Here is a 22,331-nt window from a genome sequence, read left to right on the forward strand (position 1 = left end):
GTAGAAAATTTTCTTTTCTAAGGATTAAAACTCATCAAAATCTTATACAAGTTCTTTTAATCGGAAAACACTAAAAGATTATAGAAGGATTGCGTAGATGCGTATGCATCCCCGGTTCTATATTAAGTGTCTCTGATTTTAGTACAACAGCGATCACACGCTTGGATGATAAGTACGTATTTCGCCATGCGATTTTCTGGTTGAAGAAATTGAGAAGACACCAAATGCCAATCAAAACCGATTCCTCGCGCGAAAAAGAAGAAGATCAAATCGGTTCCGGCTGCAGTAACTTGGCGCATTCTCCTTGTCCAGTAAAATAAAAAGAAGACCTTGCACAAGAGATGGTCTCAGTTACCAACTGGATTTCAAAGAAGACACCACCCGGCCAAGACAAGAACCAGCGTTTCCTCAAAAAACTTGCACTAACCAGTGCGGTGTAATGTTGTAGTAGTACAAAATTGTCCGACCGCGACCTTGTCCGCAGGCGTTTCAATGAACCACACGCAAGGCATCAGTGGTCACCAGCTCACTGCCATACTGAAACCGGAAATCTCTTGTACTAACGCGCATGTTCGATTAGATTAGATTAGATTAGGCAGAACATTATCACGTACGTGCCCATCGATGCGTCCAAGACATTTTGTCGCCGTCCACCTCTGCTCTTAGGATACGTCTGTCCGTGGGAGACTGCTAAAATGTGCACTGATCTGAAAGTGGCCGTTCCTGAGCTGTTCGTCAGTTACGCGTCCACTTCATGCGTTCGCTTGTGACATGCAGAGGTTGCATGCCTGTGCGGTGGTGCCAGAAGGTGGTAACCCGGGACGCCCTGCCCTCGCCAAGAAGAGCAGGATGAATGGACGTCTCGCCCACCCCGTCCCACTTATAACAAGTAAAAGGGCATCCAACTTGAACACTCGGGGTGGCTTATAACCCTGTAGAATAGCAAGTACGGAGTAGTAACAAAGCTAGTGCAGTGCATCGCTGCCATCTGCCATTGATCGAGGATCCGACGCGCACTGATCGATCAGTCCGCGAAACTGAGTGGATGAACAGTGCGGCCTCGCTGGGCTATAAATTCAGGCCCCCGCTGCACACCCCTACACATCAGCCAGATCCCCACCCCCTACCAGTAGTGCTCTCCCGGTGTGACTTGCGAGCTCGATCGCGCAATGGCGGCTCGCGCTGGGAAGGCCCTCGCCTTGGCCATGCTGATCTCCTTCCTCGTGGTCCAGGGGACAACGGGGAAACTGACGGAAAACTGCTACTGCGTGTTCTACAATTGGTGCTTTAACTTTGGCCCTAAGCCACGCGACCACGTCATCTGCATGGAGAAAAGCCTCAAGCATTGTTTCAAGGGGTGCCCGCGTACTGCTACTACTCCTTACGTGACGCCACTGGCCGATCTTGTCAACCCCGGTGTGTTATCTTTTCCCGCAAGGTCAGGTGTCTGAGCATGTACGTATGGTTCGTGTGTTTTCTGTAAATTTGTTTGTCTGACCTGTCGCCTTTCCTGTGGTTTGCTGCTGAATGCTTACAGTTACAGACGAGGGCAGCATGGCCGTTCCTGCCGGGGGTGCCGATCACGGCGAGTTCCACGTCACTGAGGGCAGCGTGGCTGCTCCTGCCGGGGGTGCCGATCACGGCAAGTTCAACGTCGCTGAAGAGGATGCAGCTCCGTGAGGGCTGCGAGAGGCTGGCTGGAGACTTGGAGGACAGACACAGTTTGGCCGCGGTATAGGCCGAGAAACTCTTTAGAATAAAAGCCTTCTTGTAGTGAAAGTCTGTCATGCACTGTACAAGATCTCTGGCTCTGGCAATAAATAAACAGAATTACGTACTAGTATATGCTTTTCATTTTGTTATACAATCCGGATGTTCAGAATATGATGAACTGATGATGCATATGCTGCTTGGACAAAACTCAAGAGGTTTTATACTACTCTGAATTTGTTTGCTCGTGTTTTCCTTGTATATATGTGCTGATATCTGGTCGAGCTGCATGTCGTTCGTTCTCATATTTCGGTAGGGATGTTGGGTAAGGTATAAACAAAACCAGGAAATTACCAACGCGCACTAGTTCAGTTAATACTACAGCTTCGTTTGCAGTCTCGTCCAAAAGAAATTTTTGGTGGAAGATCACACGGGGAGACGTTTGTTTTTATGATGAGTTATGGTCTTTGCTTTTAGGTTGTTCTTTTTTCTTTTCTGTTTCGAGGCAATCTGTTGGATTAGTTCTCTAACTACTATTTCGAAGTTTAAAAGATATTTGGAAGAACGTTGATGCAGTAAATGATAAACCCATCTATATGGCTTCTTCCATCACTTGCAGAGGAAGTACAAATTATTCATCTAGCAATCCAACCCTCTCCTCTCTTACGAATTTTACAACGTCAAGTTGATACAAGCAAATCTCTTTTAAATATGCGATCCCCTTTTGTTTTTGTTTTCTTATTTTTCAATTCCCCCTTTTCCCTTTTGTTTCTTTTTTTTACAACCTTCTGGTTCTTTTTTCTTCATAGTGTTTGCAAAAATGTTTTCCTTGTTTAAAGAATGTTTAACATGTTTTCTTTTTTGTTGACTGCTTTTTTTTTCTTTCCCCAATTTCCCTATTGGTTTTTCTTTACATTTTTGTATTTATTTTTTCTGTTTTGTTTTTATATTATTATTTTTTTATTCTTTTTTATATGAACATCTTTTAGATAATTGATTTAAAAAAACACATGAACATTTTTAGCACATAATACATTATTTTATTTTCCTTCCATTCTTTTATGCTTTACTTCACATTTTTTTCGTATTTGGTTTATTTTATCAAACACTTACCTAATATTTTCATGTGTACATTAAAAATGAATATAAAAATACTTGTTGAACATTTTTTAAGATACATGTGAGCTTTTTTTGAAAAGAAGAAATGCATGTTGAATATTTTTGTAATATATGATGAAATTTTTAAATACACATGGTTATTTGTTAGCTACACGGTAAACCTTTTTAAAATAGCTGAACACCATTTTTAAAACACACTATGATCATTTTTTAAATACACGATTGAATTTTTTGTTTACCGTGATGAATTTTTCCAAATGCATGATAACCATTTGTTCAAATGAACATTTTTTTTAGTATTACACAATGAACATGGTATATATAAGCAAGTGAACTCATTTAAATGCACATGCAACAAATCTATTTATCATTTTTCACCACAAGCATACCCTCCACATCACCAAGCGAGCATGAAACCATTTCACATTCCACTTTACACTACATGCAAGTCATCTACATTATGATTTTTATGTTTTATTGTTTCAGCAATAAATAATTGTATTTGAATGTCACAAGGCAATATAACATGCATCCACCCTCCATTTACCTATAGGTTTTCTACCATCACATGATGAGAATGTGGTGCGGTATTATTCTTTTATTTCTTATTTTATTTTTGATAATTTAATTACTATAAATTTTAGTAACAACTTGTGGTGCTTTATCTAGTTTTTGGAACATAAGATGAACATTTTTTAAGCACACGATGAATATATTTGTTTACTGTCACAATTTGTTTTGAAATACACGATAATTTTTTTAATACATGATGAACATTTTTACACAAAATATGAATATTTTTTAAATTAACAATAAATATGTTTAACATTGGATGAACATTTTTTTTCAAATATACATATTTTTTATAAAATCAATAAAATAAAAGTATTTTGCCCAATATTTTATAGAGTGACTTTTAAGAAATGGGAAAAATGAGAACGAACATTTCAAACAAATCAAAAGAGAGAGAAAATAAGCACGCGTGCATGTGATCATCCATGTGGCCAGCATGTTGCACCGTTGTTACACCAAGGCATAAGTTCTTTACACTTATGACATTCCATGTTTTAATCGTCGCACAGGCTTTGTCATGCAAGCTTTTTGGTTGAACAAACTCAGAAAACACCAAACGTCAATCAAAATCGATTCCTCCCGCGAAAAAGAAGAAGATCAAATCAATTCCGGCTGCAATAACTTGGCACATTCTCCTTTTCCAGTAAAAAAAAAGAGAGAAGACCTTGCACAAGAGATGGTTTCAATTACCAACTGGATTTCCAAGAAGGCGCCGCTCAGCAAAGACAAGAACGAGATTGCATCTACCAGTACGGTGTAATGTTGGAGTGGTACCAAATTGGGCGATAGCGACCTTGTCCGCAGGGGTTTAACGCCGTCGCTCAGCTCATTTCAGTGAACCACACGCAAGGCATCAGTGATCATGCCATACTGAAACCGGAAATCCCTTCTAACGCGCAGGTTAGATTATAAGTAGTATGAAGCAGAACATTGTCACGTACGTACCTATCGATGCGTCCAAGACATTTTGTCCGTCAACCTGCTCTTAGGATGCGTCTGTCGTCTCTGGAATACTGCTAAAATGTGCACTGATCTAAAACTGATCGTTCCTGAGCTGATCTTCAGTTACGCGTCTACTTCATGCGTTGGCTTGTGACGTTCAGACGTTGCAAATATGCCAAGAAGAGCAGGATGAATGGACGTCTCGCCTACTCTGTCCCGCTTATATAACGAGTAAAAGGGCGTGCAACTTGAGCACTCGGGGCTGGGCTAATAACCCTGTAGAATAGCAAGCGGTAAGACCTTGTACAATGGGAGGTGTTTAGAGAGATGCTTACAAAAATAAACCGAATTTTTGTGAAGCACCGGTGCCTATTTCTACAAAAGAGAGGATTTTCTTAAGCACCGGTGCCTATTTGTACAGGATAGACGCTTAGTTAAGCGTCTCTTCTGTAGAAATAGGCACCGGTGCTTCACAAAAATTCGGTTTATTTTTCTAAGCATCTCTTTAAGCACTTCCCACTGCACAAGGCCTAACAAAACTAGCGCGGTGCATCGCTGCCATCTGCCATCGAACGAGTTAAAGGATCGAAGATCTTCGCTTAGATCACCACTACCTCTGTGACTTGCGAGCTCGATCATCCTTCGGCTAGCTCACTTGGGCATCTCTTCTCTGCAATTTCATTTAATCGCTCATTTCACTCATCATCTTTCGGCTGAGAATGTATAGTACTAATAACTAAAATAAATAAAGTACCATCCTTCCTTCATACTTTTTTTTTCTTCATACCCCTTCATTCACTAGTGATCTAAATGCTCTTATATTTCTTTACGGAGGGAGTACTGATCAACTTGCGGTCCTGAATGCCCTGCCACCGAGAACGTTTGCCTGTCGCTTTAGGCTGGAGATACGCTTGGACACAGAAGAGATCCAAATATAGCTGACCAGAAAATAACAACAGCAGCATAACACCATCGATGGCTCGCCGGCACTGGGCACTGGCAGTCTTCCTCTGACCATATATATTTTCTTTCCTTTTAGGACTAGTTCACTTGTTGACGTTGTTACGGTCTTGCAGTAAAACATGAACCCATCTACTATATGGTACTCCCATTGTATCAAAATATAAGACATTTTTTGACATTATCATAAGTACTACTTAGATGCACGACTTTATTCATCTAGCAACGGAACAGTCTTTCCTTACGAATTCTACAACGTAAACCCGATACAAGCAAATCTGTGAGGTTCGCGGTAACCTCCGAGAAATCTAAATTGGTCTATACACAAGAAGAGAGCACTTCTTTCGCCCGCCTCGCTATCTTCTCCCCCGAGGCCCAAGCCCTTACAAGGACCCCCGAATCCTTTCCTGATACAGTTTTCGGCACATCCAGAGTCCATCCATCCATCCAGGCACCCAAGTCTTTGCTCGCAGCTCTGAATCTTCTTCTACTTATGCATCTTCTTCTTCTTCTTCTTCCTGCGCTTGTGCCACACCACAATATCTACATCCACACTTTCTAAACGCTGCTATACTTCGCTGCACCCCTCCTTGCCTCTGAACCTCCGCAGCCCGTACCGGCACGACGCGATGGCGTCCGTGATGGTCAGGAACACGCTCTCCTCCCCGATGGTGTCCTTGATGTACCCCGACACCACCAGCTTCTCCGTCACCTGCAGCCTGGGATTCGCCAGAGCTATCTGAAGATCGCCAAGAGCACGACATCAGCAAAATTCTGAAACTAGACATTCAGAGTTGCTACTTAGCAGTAACTTGTTTTGTAGTGTTGGGGTTTTGTTTAATTACAGTGATGCCCTTCCGGTCCAGGCCCTTGTGAACCTCTCCTAGCATCCCGATCCCGGTGTTGTCGATTGAAGTCACGCCTGCGGTGTTCAGACATGTCAAGTGCATGATCAACGACGCCCGAAGAAATATAGATGAAATGGGAGGGTTAAATGTTAATTACCACCAAGATCAAGAACCAGGCATTCCAAGTCCTGCCCGTGTCCCTTGCAAATGTGCTCCTCGTCTTCAACCCATCTCAAAATCCTACAAGGCACCGTGGTAGTAAGTATAACATCTCAATTACGTGATATGATCATAAACCTAAAGGCGTTGTCGTGCTCTGCTCACCTCTCTCGCAAGTAGCCCGCGTTGACGAAATATATAGGAGAGCCCAGCTGCAAGACGAGGATGTTGGGGACGCTCTTGGCATGCGGGTACTGCTTTACGTCGCGGAAGACCTCGGTCCCCGTTATGTTTCCGAGCTTGACGGTTGCCGGCCGAGCCACGTACAGCAATGCCCTGAGTACAGACAAGCCGACCTGCGAATGCGACGTTTGCACATCAATCGATCGACGTTGTACGGGGAAACATGGTCACTACGGCACTAACTGAAAAAAATGGCGATGATCAAGGTAGAAAGCAGCATGAGATCCTTACTGATGCGCTAAGGCCTATGACCATGGTGAAGAAGACGACGCCCACGAAAGCGACCATGCAGATGCAGAAGTCGAACTTGTCGACCCTGTAGAGGCGGATGAACTCCTTGACCTTGATCAGCCCGATCATGGCGACGACAATGATGGAAGAGAGGGCCACCAGCGGGGTGTACTTGAACAGAGGGGCCAGGAACAGCAGCACCAGCAATATGCACACCGACATCACCACGTTGGACATGGGCGTCTTGCACCCGGCGTCGAAGTTCACCGCCGACTTGGAGAAGGGCCCTGGAACGCACAACAAACGCAGCCTTGTCATTGCCAAGAGTCAGAGATTCATCAGACAAGACATATCGCTCTCTGTCTCTGAAGAGAATCTGCAGTGCAGAGGCTGGCTGGTTTAATCCTAAGTAGTACTCCCTCCGTTCCTAAATATTTGTCTTTCTAGAGATTTCAACAAGTGACTACATATGGAGCAAAATGAGTGAATCTACACTCTAAAATAAGTCTACATACATCCGTATATTGTGTCCATTTGAAATGCCTAGAAAGACAAATATTTGGGAACGGAGGGAGTAGTACAGAACGTACCTGTGGTGAGGTAACAGGAGGTGAAAGAACCGACGATGTTCATCATGCCGAACGCGATCATCTCCTTGTTACCGTCGATCTGTTCGTTCTTGATCATGGCCAAGCTTCGTCCCACAGCTATTCCTTCCTGAAAATGATCAACGTATATATACCCATACATATAAGTCGATGAGAAACGCTTGGCGTGGCGAAAAGATTGGAGAATTCGTGATGACTAAACGTACTGCGAGCGCTAGGATCCCAGACAAGAGCCCTGCTTTCACAACTATCCCTACGTGCTTGCTTTCGAACCTCAACTGCGAAATGGAGATAGGATTGATCCCTTTCTTGAGGTCACCAACCTGTTGCACGCAGCGAGCAAATACATGGAGCAGTTAGGTAGGCAGAAACTGAAATAGATCTTGGCTCTCAAGTCTTAACAGCATATGTAAAAGTAGGTAAATGGAGGGCGACTTACGATTGGGATGCCGTGCTCATCACCGTGGACAAGGAAATCAAAGACGCCTCCGATGATGACAACCATGAACGGCGCAATGGCCGACACCCAGAATAGATGTGGCATTTTCTTTTTCTGAAATTTTGCAAATCAGAAGGAAGAAAAAGGTCATAATAACACTTAAAAAGGGGGGGAAATCGGCAGTGGATTAGGGTAGCATATACTGCTTTTAACTAGATTCGAGCATCGTCTAAGTAAAATCCCCACTTACCAGATGCTTACTGGAGAGCAAGAACAAGATGAAGCATACGCCGAGAATTGCACTCTGCCATCTCCACTAGCAAAAAAACAAAGAGGAGATAGATGGTTCAGTTGAGAATCCCATGGCTGGTGCAGTTGCCATCAGAGACCGTTTCTTTCAAAAGCACCAACGTGGCACTGCTACACGTCGACTTCTCATGCGCACAAATGGGCGTAGAACATGGTCATAGGTCTGTCCAAAACGAGCACGCCGCTTCCTAGGCAGAAGCTAATATTGTCTGTTTGTTTCCCTAAAAAAATATTGTTTGCTTATCCGTATGTTACTTATAAATAAACAGTTTTACTAGAACTCATCTACTAAATGAGATATAATTTGGTCTCATTCACCTTTTATAGCCATTGAATGTGATGCTATAAGATGCGTGTGTGCTGATGTGGGTTGCATCTGTTCTTGTTTTTAAAGTGAATGAGACCAAACTATGTCTCATCTAGATGAGTTCTAGGTACTTCCATAAATAAACTTAAATAAGTACTACAATATATGGGCGTGTGCATCGTAATGATGCAGAGGCCGTCGGTGATGCCCCTTTTCTAGAAAGGAAATTCATACGTTCACAGTTTTTCCTTTTTTTTCGAACCATCATTCACAGTTTTTCCTACATGGGAGAAGTTCTTTTTTCTTGCTATACACGGTTATTCCTCGGAGAAGTTCCAGAGGCGGTTACAGCAACTTCCTCGCGATATGCTAGCGCAGTCACGCCTTTCTAGTTCCTAGGGTGCGGCTGCATGCTACTTGTGGTAGTTGGCACATTCACGAGACGGGGGCGCTAAAAATGGAACAGAAACCACCGGACCAGAAAAAACCTGGAAACTAGAGGAGTGGCGAAGCCTCCTTGTGCAGTGGCGGCGGCAGAGAGGGAGAAGTGCGCAGTGGTGCTAGGAGTACGTGGGATGAGCGAATTGAAAGTGAGCTCACCTCGTGTCTGTATTTGAAGATGGAGCCTACGACGGAGATGAGGTCGGTCTTGGAGGTGAAGTGCTTCATCCCCAGAAGCCCCTTGAGCTGCTGCATTATGATGATCATCGCCGTGCCACCCATGAACCCCGTGATCGTCGACCGCGACAGGAAATCCACTATCAGCCCTAATCTTCACCAGCCAAACTCCGCAGTCAGTTTAGTTAAAAACGATCGATCGTCATGGCGGGCTGACTGATGATTTGGTACCGCGTATAAGGGGGTATACCTGAAGACGCCTAGGGCGGTCTGGAAGATGCCGGTGAAGAAGGCGGAGGTGTAGAAGAGGTGCAGGTAGAGCTCCGGGTTGTCCTCGGGCGACACCGCGTCCTCGATGATGGACGCCAGCAGCAGGGACGCCGCGGCCACCGTACCCACCGCCAGGTTGTTGGAGCTCCCGAACACCGCGTACAGCAGCGGCGGCACGAAGCTGGAATCTATAAAAAAAACCACCGATGGATCGAGCACACAAATTAATCGGCGCGCATGCAACGCGACGCGAACCGTATACGTCCAACAAATCTCAACCGTCTCCGGCCGTGCGTGACGAGCGAGCGATCCGAGAACAACGTACAGAGGCCGATGATGGGCGGGAGGTTGGCGAGGCGCGCGTAGCTGATGCCCTGCGGGATGGCGAGGCTGGCAATGGTGATGCCGGCGAGGAGGTCGAACTTGAACTTGTCGAAGCCGTACTGGGGCACCCACTCCAGCGCCGGCACGAAGTACTTGAGCGCGCCCCACGCCCGCTCCTTGGGCGGCAGCGCGCCGAACCCGCGGAACGGGTCGTCGGGGAAGAAGGTCTCGGCGAGGCCCGACCGCAGCGCCTCCGAGAAGGGGCGCCGCGCCGACAGGTTCACGCCGCCCTGGTGCATCACGTGGCGGTCGTCGTCGCCGGACGCCGTCCCCATGTCACTGTGTCACTACGTGCCCAGACCCAGATGGCGTCGGGCGGTGGATCCGGAAGGGCCTTGGGAGCGAAGCAGAGTGAGTCACCAATGGGGCGGCGATCGGGGGAGGGAAAGCAGAGGGGGGGCGCGGTCCAGTCGGACGTGCTCCTGCTCGGTGTGTGGCTGATCTCCTCTCTCGCCTAATTATGGGTTGTGTTAGCGGCGGGGCAGAGCAGGCTAAAACGAAGACGGAGCGAGTGTGGGTTATGCGGAGGGGACGGGTGCGTGCCCTGCCCTGTTTGTACGTGCGCCGGGTCAGTTGTGCTCCGATCGGGCGCGCGCATGGCGGTTTATATAGACGGTTCGATGCGCTCGACGACGGGGAGGGGGAGGAGGGAACCGATCGACGACGTGGGGCAGTTTTGGAGGTGGTGCCGTAGATCGATATGCATGTGTGTGACGCGACTGCTGATGCTCAACTGCCCGTCTGCTGACGAAATGATATTTGTGGCGCCCGCCTGCATGCACCACCGGATCTGAGCGTACGTGCGCGAGTTAACTTTGCGACTTGGATTTAAGCTCATCTGGCTGAAGAGAGATGATTTCTTTGGCAAAGTGTTTATAGTCTGGTCTGGCAAAGCTAGGGATTGCCTAGTTGTTGTCCAGATCAAGCTAAAAAGGTAAGCAGATATATCATACGATGGGGTGGGGAGGGGGGGGGGGGGGGGGGGGGGGGGGAGATTAAAGAGGACATGTTCTGAAGAACAAGGCAGCTTCACCGAGGAAGGATTTGTAGGAGATATAACCTTTAAACAATGAACAAATGGCCAGAATTAGTTTTATTCGGAGTGCTTTGTGTCAGGCTTTGGAAAAAGAAGAGGACGGATATTGCCACAAGAGATTGGGTGAGAAGTAGATGTTGAAAGGTGATAATAATATAGTTACTCTCACTAGATTGTTAATGTGGAAAAAAGAAAAAAAACTACTACCTCCGTCCCGGTGTATAAGTCATTCGCGTAGTTCTAGGTCGACAATTTAACTATCTAAATATGTATTATATGTGACAAAAAATATATATTTAGAAACTACATTTGTGTAGAAATCTAGTGATATACTTTTCATGACATATAACACATATTTAATTCCTCAAATTGTTGACCTAGAACTACGCGAATGACTTATACACCGAGACGGAGGTAATACATGTTCTCTCTGAAGGAGGGTGATGGTGTCATCCAGGGGACTACTGATCTATTGCAACACGCCACAACTTATTATAAAACAGTATTTAGTCCCGCAGAAGGTCTTTAATGCAAGCTCGGGAGTGATGTGTCAATAATGCTCCATCTACTTGAGGGAAATTTCCTACTGTCCTACAAACCTCTGCACTTGGAGGCCCAACAACATCTACAAGAAGAAGGTTGTGTAGTAGACATTAGACAGCCACCTCCTCATACGATATATACATGGTGGATACACCCAAAGAAAACAATGTTGAGAATAAAAATGATCCAGTTGAGGATAAGCCTCCTGATAAGCAGCCAAAGCACCGACGTCAGCGGCACCGCTCTAAATCACGCCATGGTAAAAATAGCGATACCGGCACAAGAGAAACTAGCACTCCGGATGATGTCGAAGACAACGAAGACCCCGCCAAGCCAAGTTTCGAACAGGCTGAACGGGAAGACGGGCAAGCCAGCCCTGATGACTAGGCCGTGAACGACGACTCGGAGGACAGCAATTATATGCCTCTCTCCGAGGACGAGGTGAGCCTCGGCGACGAAGAATTTATCGTGCAAGAGGATCCGGTCGAGCAGGAGCGTTTTAAGCGCCGGCTAATAGCCACTAAAAGAGCCTGAAGAAGAAGCAGCAGCAGCTCCAAGCTGTTCAAGATCTTCTCACTGATAGATGGACTGAGGTCCTGGCAGCCGAGGAATATGGACTCGAACGCCCAATCAAAAGTTACCCGAAGCGCAAATTGCTACCTCAATTCAATGACCAGGCACTAGAGCCAGCACTACCAGCGCATAATGCGGCTGACCGACCACCGCATGGACGAGATAAAACGGCAACTTAGCCCAAACACCAGCCCGCACTGCCTCGCCGAACAAATAGAAACACGACAGCTCAGGGATACACGCATGACCTGCGGCACGACTTGGAGACCAGAGCAGGACAAACCAGATCAATCTATGGATCACGGGGGTGCGCCCCAATGCGCAACAACGGCCACCACGCCGGATACAACAAATAGACACCTGTCCGGGCCGACTACCGCAGACCGGCTCCATCCGAGTTGCGTCCCGACATAGCCCGACATAGAGGCGCCGCACACCCCCTATGCTTCACCGATGAAGTAATGGAACATGAATTCCCAGAAGGGTTTAAACCTGTAAACATTGAATCATATGATGGGACAACAGATCCCGCGGTATGGATCGAGGACTTCCTTCTCCATATACATATGGCCCGCAGTGATGATCTCCATGCCATCAAGTATCTCCCGCTAAAACTCAAGGGACCAGCTCGGCACTGGCTGAACAGTCTGCCTGAAAACTCTATTGGCAGTTGGGAGAACCTGGAAGACACATTTCTTGACAACTTACAAGGTACTTATGTCCGACCTCCGGGGTGCCGATGACTTAAGTCATATAATCCAACAGTCCGAAGAGTCAGCCAGGATATTCTGGACTCAGTTCCTAACTAAAAATAACCAGATCATTGACTGTCCGGACGCCGAAGCCCTAGCGGCCTTTAATCTTAACATCCGTGACGAGTGGCTTGCCCGACACCTCGACCAAGAGAAGCCAAAGTCCATGGCAGCCCTTACGACGCTCATGACCCGCTTTTGTGCGGGCGAGGATAGCTGGCTAGCTCGTAGCAACAGCACCTCAAGTAAACCTGGCACTTCTGAAGCCAGAGATAGCAACGGCAAGCCCCGACGCAAAAGACACAAGCGTCGAAATAATGGCGATAATGCCGAAGACACGGCCGTCAATGTCGGATTCAGTGGCTCCAAGTCCGGTCAGCGGAAAAAGCCATTTAAGAGAAACAATCCGGGCCGGTCCAGTCTGGACCGCATACTTGATCGTTCATGTCAAATCCACGGCAACCCCGATAAACCAGACAATCATACCAACAGAGAATGTTGGGTCTTCAGACAGGCCGGCAAGTTAAATGCCGAAAACAAGGAAAAGGGATCACAAAGCGAGGACGACGAGGAACCCCGGCCACCGAACATAGGGGACAGAAGAAGTTTCCTCCCCAAGTCAAAACGGTGAACATGATATATGTCACCCATATCCCCAAAAGGGAGCGGAAGCGCGTACTAAGGGACGTCTATGTGATGGAGCCAGTCGCCCCAAAGTTCAACCCATGGTCCTCCTGTCCGATTACCTTCGATCGCAAGGACCATCCGACCAGTATCCGTCATGGCGGTTCAGCTGCACTGGTCCTTGACCCCATTATTGATGGATTCCACCTCACACGAGTCCTCATGGACGGTGGCAGCAGCCTGAACCTGCTCTATCAGGATACAGTGCGCAAAATGGGTATCGATCCCTCAAGGATCAAGCCCACCAAAACCACCTTTAAAGGTGTCATACCAGGTGTAGAGGCATGTTGTACGGGCTCAATCACACTGGAAGTGGTCTTCGGATCCCCAGATAATTTCCAAAGCGAAGAGTTAATCTTCGAATCGTCCCCTTCCGCAGTGGTTATCATGCACTGCTCGGACGAACCGCATTCACTCGATTCAATGCGGTGCTGCACTATGCCTACCTCGAGCTCAAGATTCCCGGACCTCGCGGTGTTATAACAGTCAATGGAAATACGGAGCGCTCCCTCCATGAAGGAAATATGCCCTAGAGGCAATAATAAAGTTATTATTTATTTCCTTATTTCATGATAAATGTTTATTATTCATGCTAGAATTGTATTAACCGGAAACATAATACATGTGTGAATATATAGACAAACATAGTGTCACTAGTATGCCTCTACTTGACTAGCTCATTGATCAAAGATGGTTATGTTTCCTAACCATAGACATGTGTTGTCATTTGATTAATGGGATCACATCATTAGGAGAATGATGTGATTGACTTGACCCATTCCGTTAGCTTAGCACTTGATCGTTTAGTATGTTGCTATTGCTTTCTTCATGACTTATACATGTTCCTATGACTATGAGATTATGCAACCCCCGTTTACCGGAAGAACACTTTGTGTGCTACTAAACGTCACAACGTAACTGGGTGATTATAAAGGTGCTCTACAGGTGTCTCCGAAGGTACATGTTGGGTTGGCGTAATTCGAGATTAGGTTTTGTCACTCCGATTGTCGGAGAGGTATCTCTGGGCCCTCTCGGTAATGCACATCATTATAAGCCTTGCAAGCAATGTGACCAAATGAGTTGGTTACGGGATGATGCATTACGGAACGAGTAAAGAGACTTGCCGGTAATGAGATTCAACTAGGTATTGGATACCGACGATCAAATCTCAGGCAAGTAACATACCGGTAACAAAGGGAACAATGTATGCTGTTATGCGGTTTGACCGATAAAGATCTTCGTAGAATATGTAGGAACCAATATGGGCATCCAGGTTCCGCTATTGGTTATTGACCGAGAATAGTTCTAGGTCATGTCTACATAGTTCTCGAACCCGTAGGGTCCGCACGCTTAACGTTAGGATGACAATTTTATTATGAGTTTATAAGTTTTGATGTACCAAAGTTTGTTCGGAGTTCCGGATGTGATCACGGACATGACGAGGAGTCTCGAAATGGTCGAGACATAAAGATTGATATATTGGAAGCCTATGTTTGGACATCGGAAAGGTTCCGGGTGAAATCGGGATTTTACCGGAACACCGGGGGGTTACCGGAACCCTCCCGGGGGTTAATGGGCCCTAGTGGGCCAGGAGGGAGAAGAGGAGGGCCGGCCAGGGCAGGCCGCGTGCCCCCTCCCCCCTAGTCCGAATAGGACAAGGAAGGGGGGGCGGCGCCCCCCTTTCCTCTTTTCCCTCCCCCCTTTCCTTCTCCACCAAGGCAAAAGGGGGGAGTCCTACTCCCGGTGGGAGTAGGACTCCTCCAGGCGCACCCCAAGGGGGCCGGCCGCACCTTCCCCTCCCTCCTTTATATACGGGGGCAGGGGGGCACCCCATAACACACAAGTTGATCTACGGATCGTTCCTTAGCCGTGTGCGGTGCCCCCTTCCACCATATTCCACCTCGGTCATATCGTCGCGGAGTTTAGGCGAAGCCCTGCGCCGGTAGAGCATCATCATCGTCACCATGCCGTCGTGCTGACGGAACTCATCCCCGAAGCTTTGCTGGATCGGAGCCCGGGGATCGTCATCGAGCTGAATGTGTGCTGAACTCGGAGGTGCCGTATGTTCGGTGCTTGGATCGGTCGGATCGTGAAGACGTACGACTACATCAACCGCGTTGTGCTAACGCTTCCGCTTACGGTCTACGAGGGTACATGGACAACACTCTCCCCTCTCGTTGATATGCCATCACCATGATCTTGCGTGTACGTAGGAATTTTTTTGAAATTACTACGTTCCCCAACAGTGGCATCCAAGCCTAGGTTTTATGCGTTGATGTTATATGCACGAGTAGAACACAAGTGAGTTGTGGGCGATACAGGTCATACTGCTTACCAGCATGTCATACTTTGGTTCGGCGGTATTGTGAGATGAAGCGGCCCGAACCGACATTACGCGTATGCTTACGTGAGACTGGTTTCACCGTTACGAGCACTCGTGCTTAAAGGTGGCTGGCGGGTGTCTGTCTCTCTCACTTTAGTTGAACCGAGTGTGGCTACGCCCGGTCCTTGCGAAGGTTAAAACAACACCAACTTGACAAACTATCATTGTGGTTTTGATGCGTAGGTAAGAACGGTTCTTGCTAAGCCCGTAGCAGCCACGTAAAATATGCAACAACAAAGTAGAGGACGTCTAACTTGTTTTTGCAGGGCATGTTGTGATGTGATATGGTCAAGACATGATGCTATATTTTATTGTATGAGATGATCATGTTTTGTAACCGAAGTTATCGGCAACTGGCTGGAGTCATATGGTTGTCGCTTTATTGTATGAAATGCAAACGCCCTGTAATTGCTTTACTTTATCTCTAAGCGGTAGCGATAGTCGTAGAAGCAATAGATGGCGTAACAACAACGATGCTACGATGGAGATCAAGGTGTCGCGCCGGTGACGATGGTGATCACGACGGTGCTTCGAAGATGGAGATCACAAGCACAAGATGATGATGGCCATATCATATCACTTATATTGATTGCATGCGATGTTTATCCTTTATGCATCTTATCTTGCTTTGATTGACGGTAGCATTTTAAGATGATCTCTCACTAATAATCAAGAAGTGTTCTCCCTGAGTATGCACCGTTGCGAAAGTTCTTCGTGCTGAGACACCATGTGATGATCGGGTGTGATAGGCTCTACGTTCAAATACAATGGATGCAAAACAGTTGCACACGCGGAATACTTGGGTTAAACTTGACGAGCCTAGCATATACAGATATGGCCTCGGAACACGGAGACCAAAAGGTCGAGCGTGAATCATATAGTAGATATGATCAACATAATGATGTTCACCATTGAAACTACTCCATCTCACGTGATGATCGGACATGGTTTAGTTGATTTGGATCACGTGATCACTTAGATGACTAGAGAGATGTCTGTCTAAGTGGGAGTTCTTAAGTAATATGATTAATTGAACTTAAATTTATCATGAACTTAGTACCTGGTAGTATTTTGCAAATTATGTTGTAGATCAATAGCTTGCGTTTTTGCTTTCATATGTTTATTTTGATATGTTCCTAGAGAAAATTGTGTTGAAAGATGTTAGTAGCAATGATGCGGATTGGATCCGTGATCTGAGGTTTATCCTCATTGCTGCACAGAAGAATTATGTCCTTGATGCACCGCTAGGTGATAGACCTATTGCAGGAGCAAATGCAGATGTTATGAACATTTGGCTAGCTCAATATGATGACTACTTGATAGTTTTGTGCACCATGCTTAACGGCTTAGAATCGGGACTTCAAAGACGTTTTGAACGTCATGGACCATATGAGATGTTCTAGGAGTTGAAGTTAATATTTCAAGCAAATACCCGAGTTGAGAGATATGAAGTCTCCAACAATTTCTATGGCTAAAAGATGGCGGAGAATTGCTCAACTAGTGAGCATGTGCTCAGATTGTCTGGGTACTACAATCGCTTGAATCAAGTGGGAGTTAATCTTCCAGATAAGATAGTGATTGACAGAATTCTCTAGTCACCATCACCAAGTTAGTAGAACTTTGTGATGAACTATAGTATGCAAGGGATGACGAAAACGATTCCCGAGCTCTTCGTGATGTTGAAATTGACGAAGGTAGAAATCAAGAAAGAGCATCAAGTGTTGATGATTGACAAGACCACTAGTTTCAAGAAAAGTTCAAAGGGAAAGAAAGGGAACTTCAAGCAGAATGGCAAGCAAGTTGTCACTCCCACGAAGAAGCCCAAAGATGAACCAAAGCCTGAAACTGAGTGCTTACACTACAAAGGAAATGGTCACTGGAAACGGAAATACCCTGAATATTTGGTGGATAAGAAGGATGGCAAAGTGAACAAGGGTATATTTGATATACATGTTATTGATGTGTACTTTACTAGTGTTTATAGTAGCCCCTGAGTATTTGATACTTGTTCGGTTGCTAAATATTAGTAACTCGAAACAGGAGTTACAGAATAAACAGAGACTAGTTGAAGGGGAAGTGACGATGAGTGTTGGAAGTGGTTCCAAGATTGATATGATCATCATCGCACACTCCCTATACTTTTGGGATTAGTGTTAAACCTAAATAAATGTTATTTGGTGTTTGCGTTGAGCATGAATATGATTTGATCATGTTTATTGCAAAACGGTTATTCATTTAAAGTCAAAGAATAATTGTTGTTCTGTTTACATGAATAAAATCTACGATGGTCATACACCCAATGAAAATAGTTTGTTGGATCTCGATCATAGTGATACACATATTCATAATATTGATGCCAAAAGATGCAAAGTTAATAATGATAGTGCAACTTATTTGTGGCACTGCCGTTTGGGTCATATCGGTGTAAAGCGCATGAAGAAACTCCATAAAGATGGATTTTTGGAATCACTTGGTTATGAATCATTTGATGCTTGCGAACCGTGCCTTTTGGGCAAGATGACTAAAACTCTGTTCTCCGGAACAATGGAACGAGCTACTGAATTATTGGAAATAATACATACCGATGTATGCGATCCAATGAGTGTTGATGCTCGTGGCAAGTATCGTTATTTTCTGACCTTCACAAGATGATTTGAGCAGATATAGGTATATCTACTTGATGAAACATAAGTATGAAATAATTGAAAGGTTCAAAGAATTTCAGAGTGAAGTGGAAAAATCATCGTAACAAGAAAATAAAGTTTCTGCGATCTGATCGCGGAGACGAATATTTGAGTTACGAGTTTGGTCTTCAATTAAAACACTGTGTAATAGTTTCACAGCTCACGCCACCTGGAACACCACAACGTTATGTTGTGTCCGAACGTCGTAACCGCACTTTATTGGATATGGTGCGATCTATGATGTCTCTTATTTATTTACCATTATTGTTTTGGGGTTATGCATTAGAGACAGCTGCATTCACGTTAAAAGGGCACCATCTAAATCCGTTGAGACGACACTATATGAACTATGGTTAAGCAAGAAACCCAAGTTGTCGTTTTTTAAAGTTTAGGGCTACGATGCTTATATGAAAAGGTTTCATCCTGATAAGCTCAAACCCAAATCAGAGAAGTGCGTCTTCATAGAATACCCAAAGGAAACTATTGGGTACACCTTCTATCACAGATCTGAAGGCAAAACATTCGTTGCCAAGAATGGATCCTTTCTAGAGAAGAAGTTTCTCTCGAAAGAAGTGAGTGGGAGGAAAGTAGAACTTGATGAGGTAACTGTACATGCTCCCTTATTGGAAATTAGTGCATCACAGAAATCTGTTCCTGTGACTACTACACCAATTAGTGAGGAAGTTAATGATGATGATCATGAAACTTCAGATCAAGTTACTACCAAACCTCATAGGTCTTCCAGAGTAAGATCCGCACCAGAATGGTACGGTAATCATGTTCTGGAAGTCATGTTACTAGACCATGATGAACCTACGAACTATGAGGAAGCGATGATGAGCCCAGATTCCGCAAAATGGCTAGAGGCCATGAAATCTGAGATGGGATCCATGTATGAGAACAAAGTATGGACTTTGGTTGACTTGCTCGATGATCGGCAAGCCATTGAGAATAGATGGATCTTTAAGAAGACTGACGCTGATGGTAATGTAACTGTCTATAAAGCTCGACTTGTTGCGAAAGGTTTTCGACAAGTTCAAGGGGTTGACTATGATGAGACTTTCTCACCCGTAGCGATGCTTAAGTCTGTCCGAATCATGTTAGCAATTGCCGCATTTTATGATTATGAAATTTGGCAAATGGATGTCAAAACTGCATTCTTGAATGGATTTCTGGAAGAAGAGTTGTATATGATGCAGCCAGAAGGTTTTGTCAATCCTAAAGGTGCTAACAAAGTGTGCAAGCTCCAGCGATCCATTTATGGACTGGTGCAAGCCTCTCGGAGTTGGAATATATGCTTTGATGAGTTGATCAAAGCATATGTTTTTATACAGACTTTTTGAGAAGCCTGTATTTACAAGAAAGTGAGTGGGAGCTCTGTAGCATTTCTATATATGTGGATGACATATTGTTGATTGGAAATGATATAGAAATTCTGGATAGCATGAAAGGATACTTGAATAAGAGTTTTTCAAAGCAAGACCTTGGTGAAGCTGCTTACACATTGAGCATCAAGATCTATATAGATAGATCAAGACGCTTGCTAAGATTTTTCAATGAGTACATACCTTGATAAATTTTTGAAATAGTTCAAAATGGAACAGTCAAAGAAAGAGTTCTTGCCTGTGTTGCAAAGGTGTGAAATTGAGTAAGACTCAAGACCCGACCACGGCAGAAAATAGAAAAGAGAATGAAAGTCATTCCCTATGCCTCAGTCATAGGTTCCATAAAGTATGCTATGTACCAGACCTATTGTATACCTTACTCTGAATTTGGCAAGGGAGTACAATAGTGGTCTAGAAGTAGATCACTGGATATTGGTCAAAATTATCCTTAGAGAAATAAGGAGATGTTTCTCGATTATGGAGGTGATAAAAGAGCCCGTCGTTAAAGTTACAATGATGCAAGCTTTTACACCAAACCAGATGACTCTAAGTCTCAATCTGGATACATATTGAAAGTGGGAGCAATTAGCTAGAGTAGCTCCGTGCAGAGCATTGTGGACATAGAATATTTGCGAAATACATACGGCTCTGAATATGACAGACACGTTGACTAAGCTTCTCTCACGAGCAAAACATGATCATACCTTAGTACTCTTTTGGGTGTTAATCACATAGCGATGTGAACTAGATTATTGACTCTAGTAAACCCTTTGGGTGTTGATCACATGATGATGTGAACTATGGGTATTAATCACATGCAGATGTGAATATTAGTGTTAAATCACATAGCGATGTGAACTAGATTATTGACTCTAGTGCAAGTGGGAGACTGAAGGAAATATGCCCTAGAGGCAATAATAAAGTTATTATTTATTTCCTTATTTCATGATAAATGTTTATTATTCATGCTAGAATTGTATTAACCGGAAACATAATACATGTGTGAATATATAGACAAACATAGTGTCACTAGTATGCCTCTACTTGACTAGCTCATTGATCAAAGATGGTTATGTTTCCTAACCATAGACATGTGTTGTCATTTGATTAATGGGATCACATCATTAGGAGAATGATGTGATTGACTTGACCCATTCCGTTAGCTTAGCACTTGATCGTTTAGTATGTTGCTATAGCTTTCTTCATGACTTATACATGTTCCTATGACTATGAGATTATGCAACTCCCGTTTACCGGAGGAACACTTTGTGTGCTACCAAACGTCACAACGTAACTGGGTGATTATAAAGGTGCTCTACAGGTGTCTCCGAAGGTACATGTTGGGTTGGCGTAATTCGAGATTAGGTTTTGTCACTCCGATTGTCGGAGAGGTATCTCTGGGCCCTCTCGGTAATGCACATCATTATAAGCCTTGCAAGCAATGTGACCAAATGAGTTGGTTATGGGATGATGCATTACGGAACGAGTAAAGAGACTTGCCGGTAACGAGATTCAACTAGGTATTGGATACCGACGATCAAATATCGGGCAAGTAACATACCGATAACAAAGGGAACAACGTATGTTGTTATGCGGTTTGACCGATAAAGATCTTTGTAGAATATGTAGGAACCAATATGGGCATCCAGGTTCCGCTATTGGTTATTGATCGAGAATAGTTCTAGGTCATGTCTACATAGTTCTCGAACCCGTAGGGTCCGCACGCTTAACGTTACGATGACAATTTTATTATGAGTTTATAAGTTTTGATGTACCGAAGTTTGTTCGGAGTTCCGGATGTGATCACGGACATGACGAGGAGTCTCGAAATGGTCGAGACATAAAGATTGATATATTGGAAGCCTATGTTTGGACATCGGAAAGGTTCCGGGTGAAATCGGGATTTTACCGGAACACCGGGGGGTTACCGGAACCCTCCCGGGGGTTAATGGGCCCTAGTGGGCCAGGAGTGAGAAGAGGAGGGCCGGCCAGGGCAGGCCACGCACCCCCTCCCCCCTAGTCCAAATAGGACAAGGAGGGGGGGGCGGCGCCCCCCTTTCCTCTTTCCCCTCCCCCCTTTCCTTCTCCACCAAGGCAAGAGGGGGGAGTCCTACTCCCGGTGGGAGTAGGACTCCTCCAGGCGCACCCCAAGGGGGCCAGCCGCACCTTCCCCTTCCTCCTTTATATATGGGGGCAGGGGGCACCCCATAACACACAAGTTGATCTACGGATCGTTCCTTAGCCGTGTGCGGTGCCCCCTTCCACCATATTCCACCTCGGTCATATCGTCGCGGAGTTTAGGCGAAGCCCTGCACCTGTAGAGCATCATCATCGTCACCACGCCGTCGTGCTGACAGAACTCATCCCTGAAGCTTTGCTGGATCGGAGCCTGGGGATCGTCATCGAGCTGAACGTGTGCTGAACTCGGAGGTGCCGTACGTTCGGTGCTTGGATCGGTCGGATCGTGAAGACGTATGACTACATCAACCGCGTTGTGCTAACGCTTCCGCTTACGGTCTACGAGGGTACGTGGACAACACTCTCCCCTCTCGTTGCTATGTTATCACCATG

The 22,331-nt window shown here is 45.3% G+C and overlaps 2 protein-coding genes across 2 annotated transcripts; one reads left to right on the forward strand and one right to left on the reverse strand.

Annotated features, from left to right (window-relative positions):
- The first annotated feature begins 1,078 nt into the window (after window positions 1-1,078).
- Window positions 1,079-1,840, forward strand: LOC123065669 (uncharacterized). The gene is made up of 2 exons (XM_044488910.1): window positions 1,079-1,416; window positions 1,538-1,840. The coding sequence occupies exons 1-2, from the start codon at window positions 1,170-1,172 to the stop codon at window positions 1,678-1,680; spliced, it is 390 nt and encodes a 129-aa protein (XP_044344845.1). The 5' UTR covers window positions 1,079-1,169; the 3' UTR covers window positions 1,681-1,840.
- Window positions 1,841-5,495: 3,655 nt separating this feature from the next.
- Window positions 5,496-10,306, reverse strand: LOC123070775 (probable sulfate transporter 3.5). The gene is made up of 12 exons (XM_044494106.1): window positions 9,662-10,306; window positions 9,317-9,524; window positions 9,049-9,220; window positions 8,083-8,148; window positions 7,833-7,946; window positions 7,600-7,716; window positions 7,376-7,502; window positions 6,786-7,072; window positions 6,477-6,667; window positions 6,310-6,392; window positions 6,150-6,226; window positions 5,496-6,043 (listed from the first exon to the last, which is right to left on the reverse strand). The coding sequence occupies exons 1-12, from the start codon at window positions 9,993-9,995 to the stop codon at window positions 5,873-5,875; spliced, it is 1,947 nt and encodes a 648-aa protein (XP_044350041.1). The 5' UTR covers window positions 9,996-10,306; the 3' UTR covers window positions 5,496-5,872.
- Window positions 10,307-22,331: the final 12,025 nt, after the last annotated feature.

This window comes from Triticum aestivum, chromosome 3B (assembly GCF_018294505.1).
Source record: "Triticum aestivum cultivar Chinese Spring chromosome 3B, IWGSC CS RefSeq v2.1, whole genome shotgun sequence".
Classification (NCBI taxonomy): Eukaryota; Viridiplantae; Streptophyta; class Magnoliopsida; order Poales; family Poaceae; genus Triticum; species Triticum aestivum.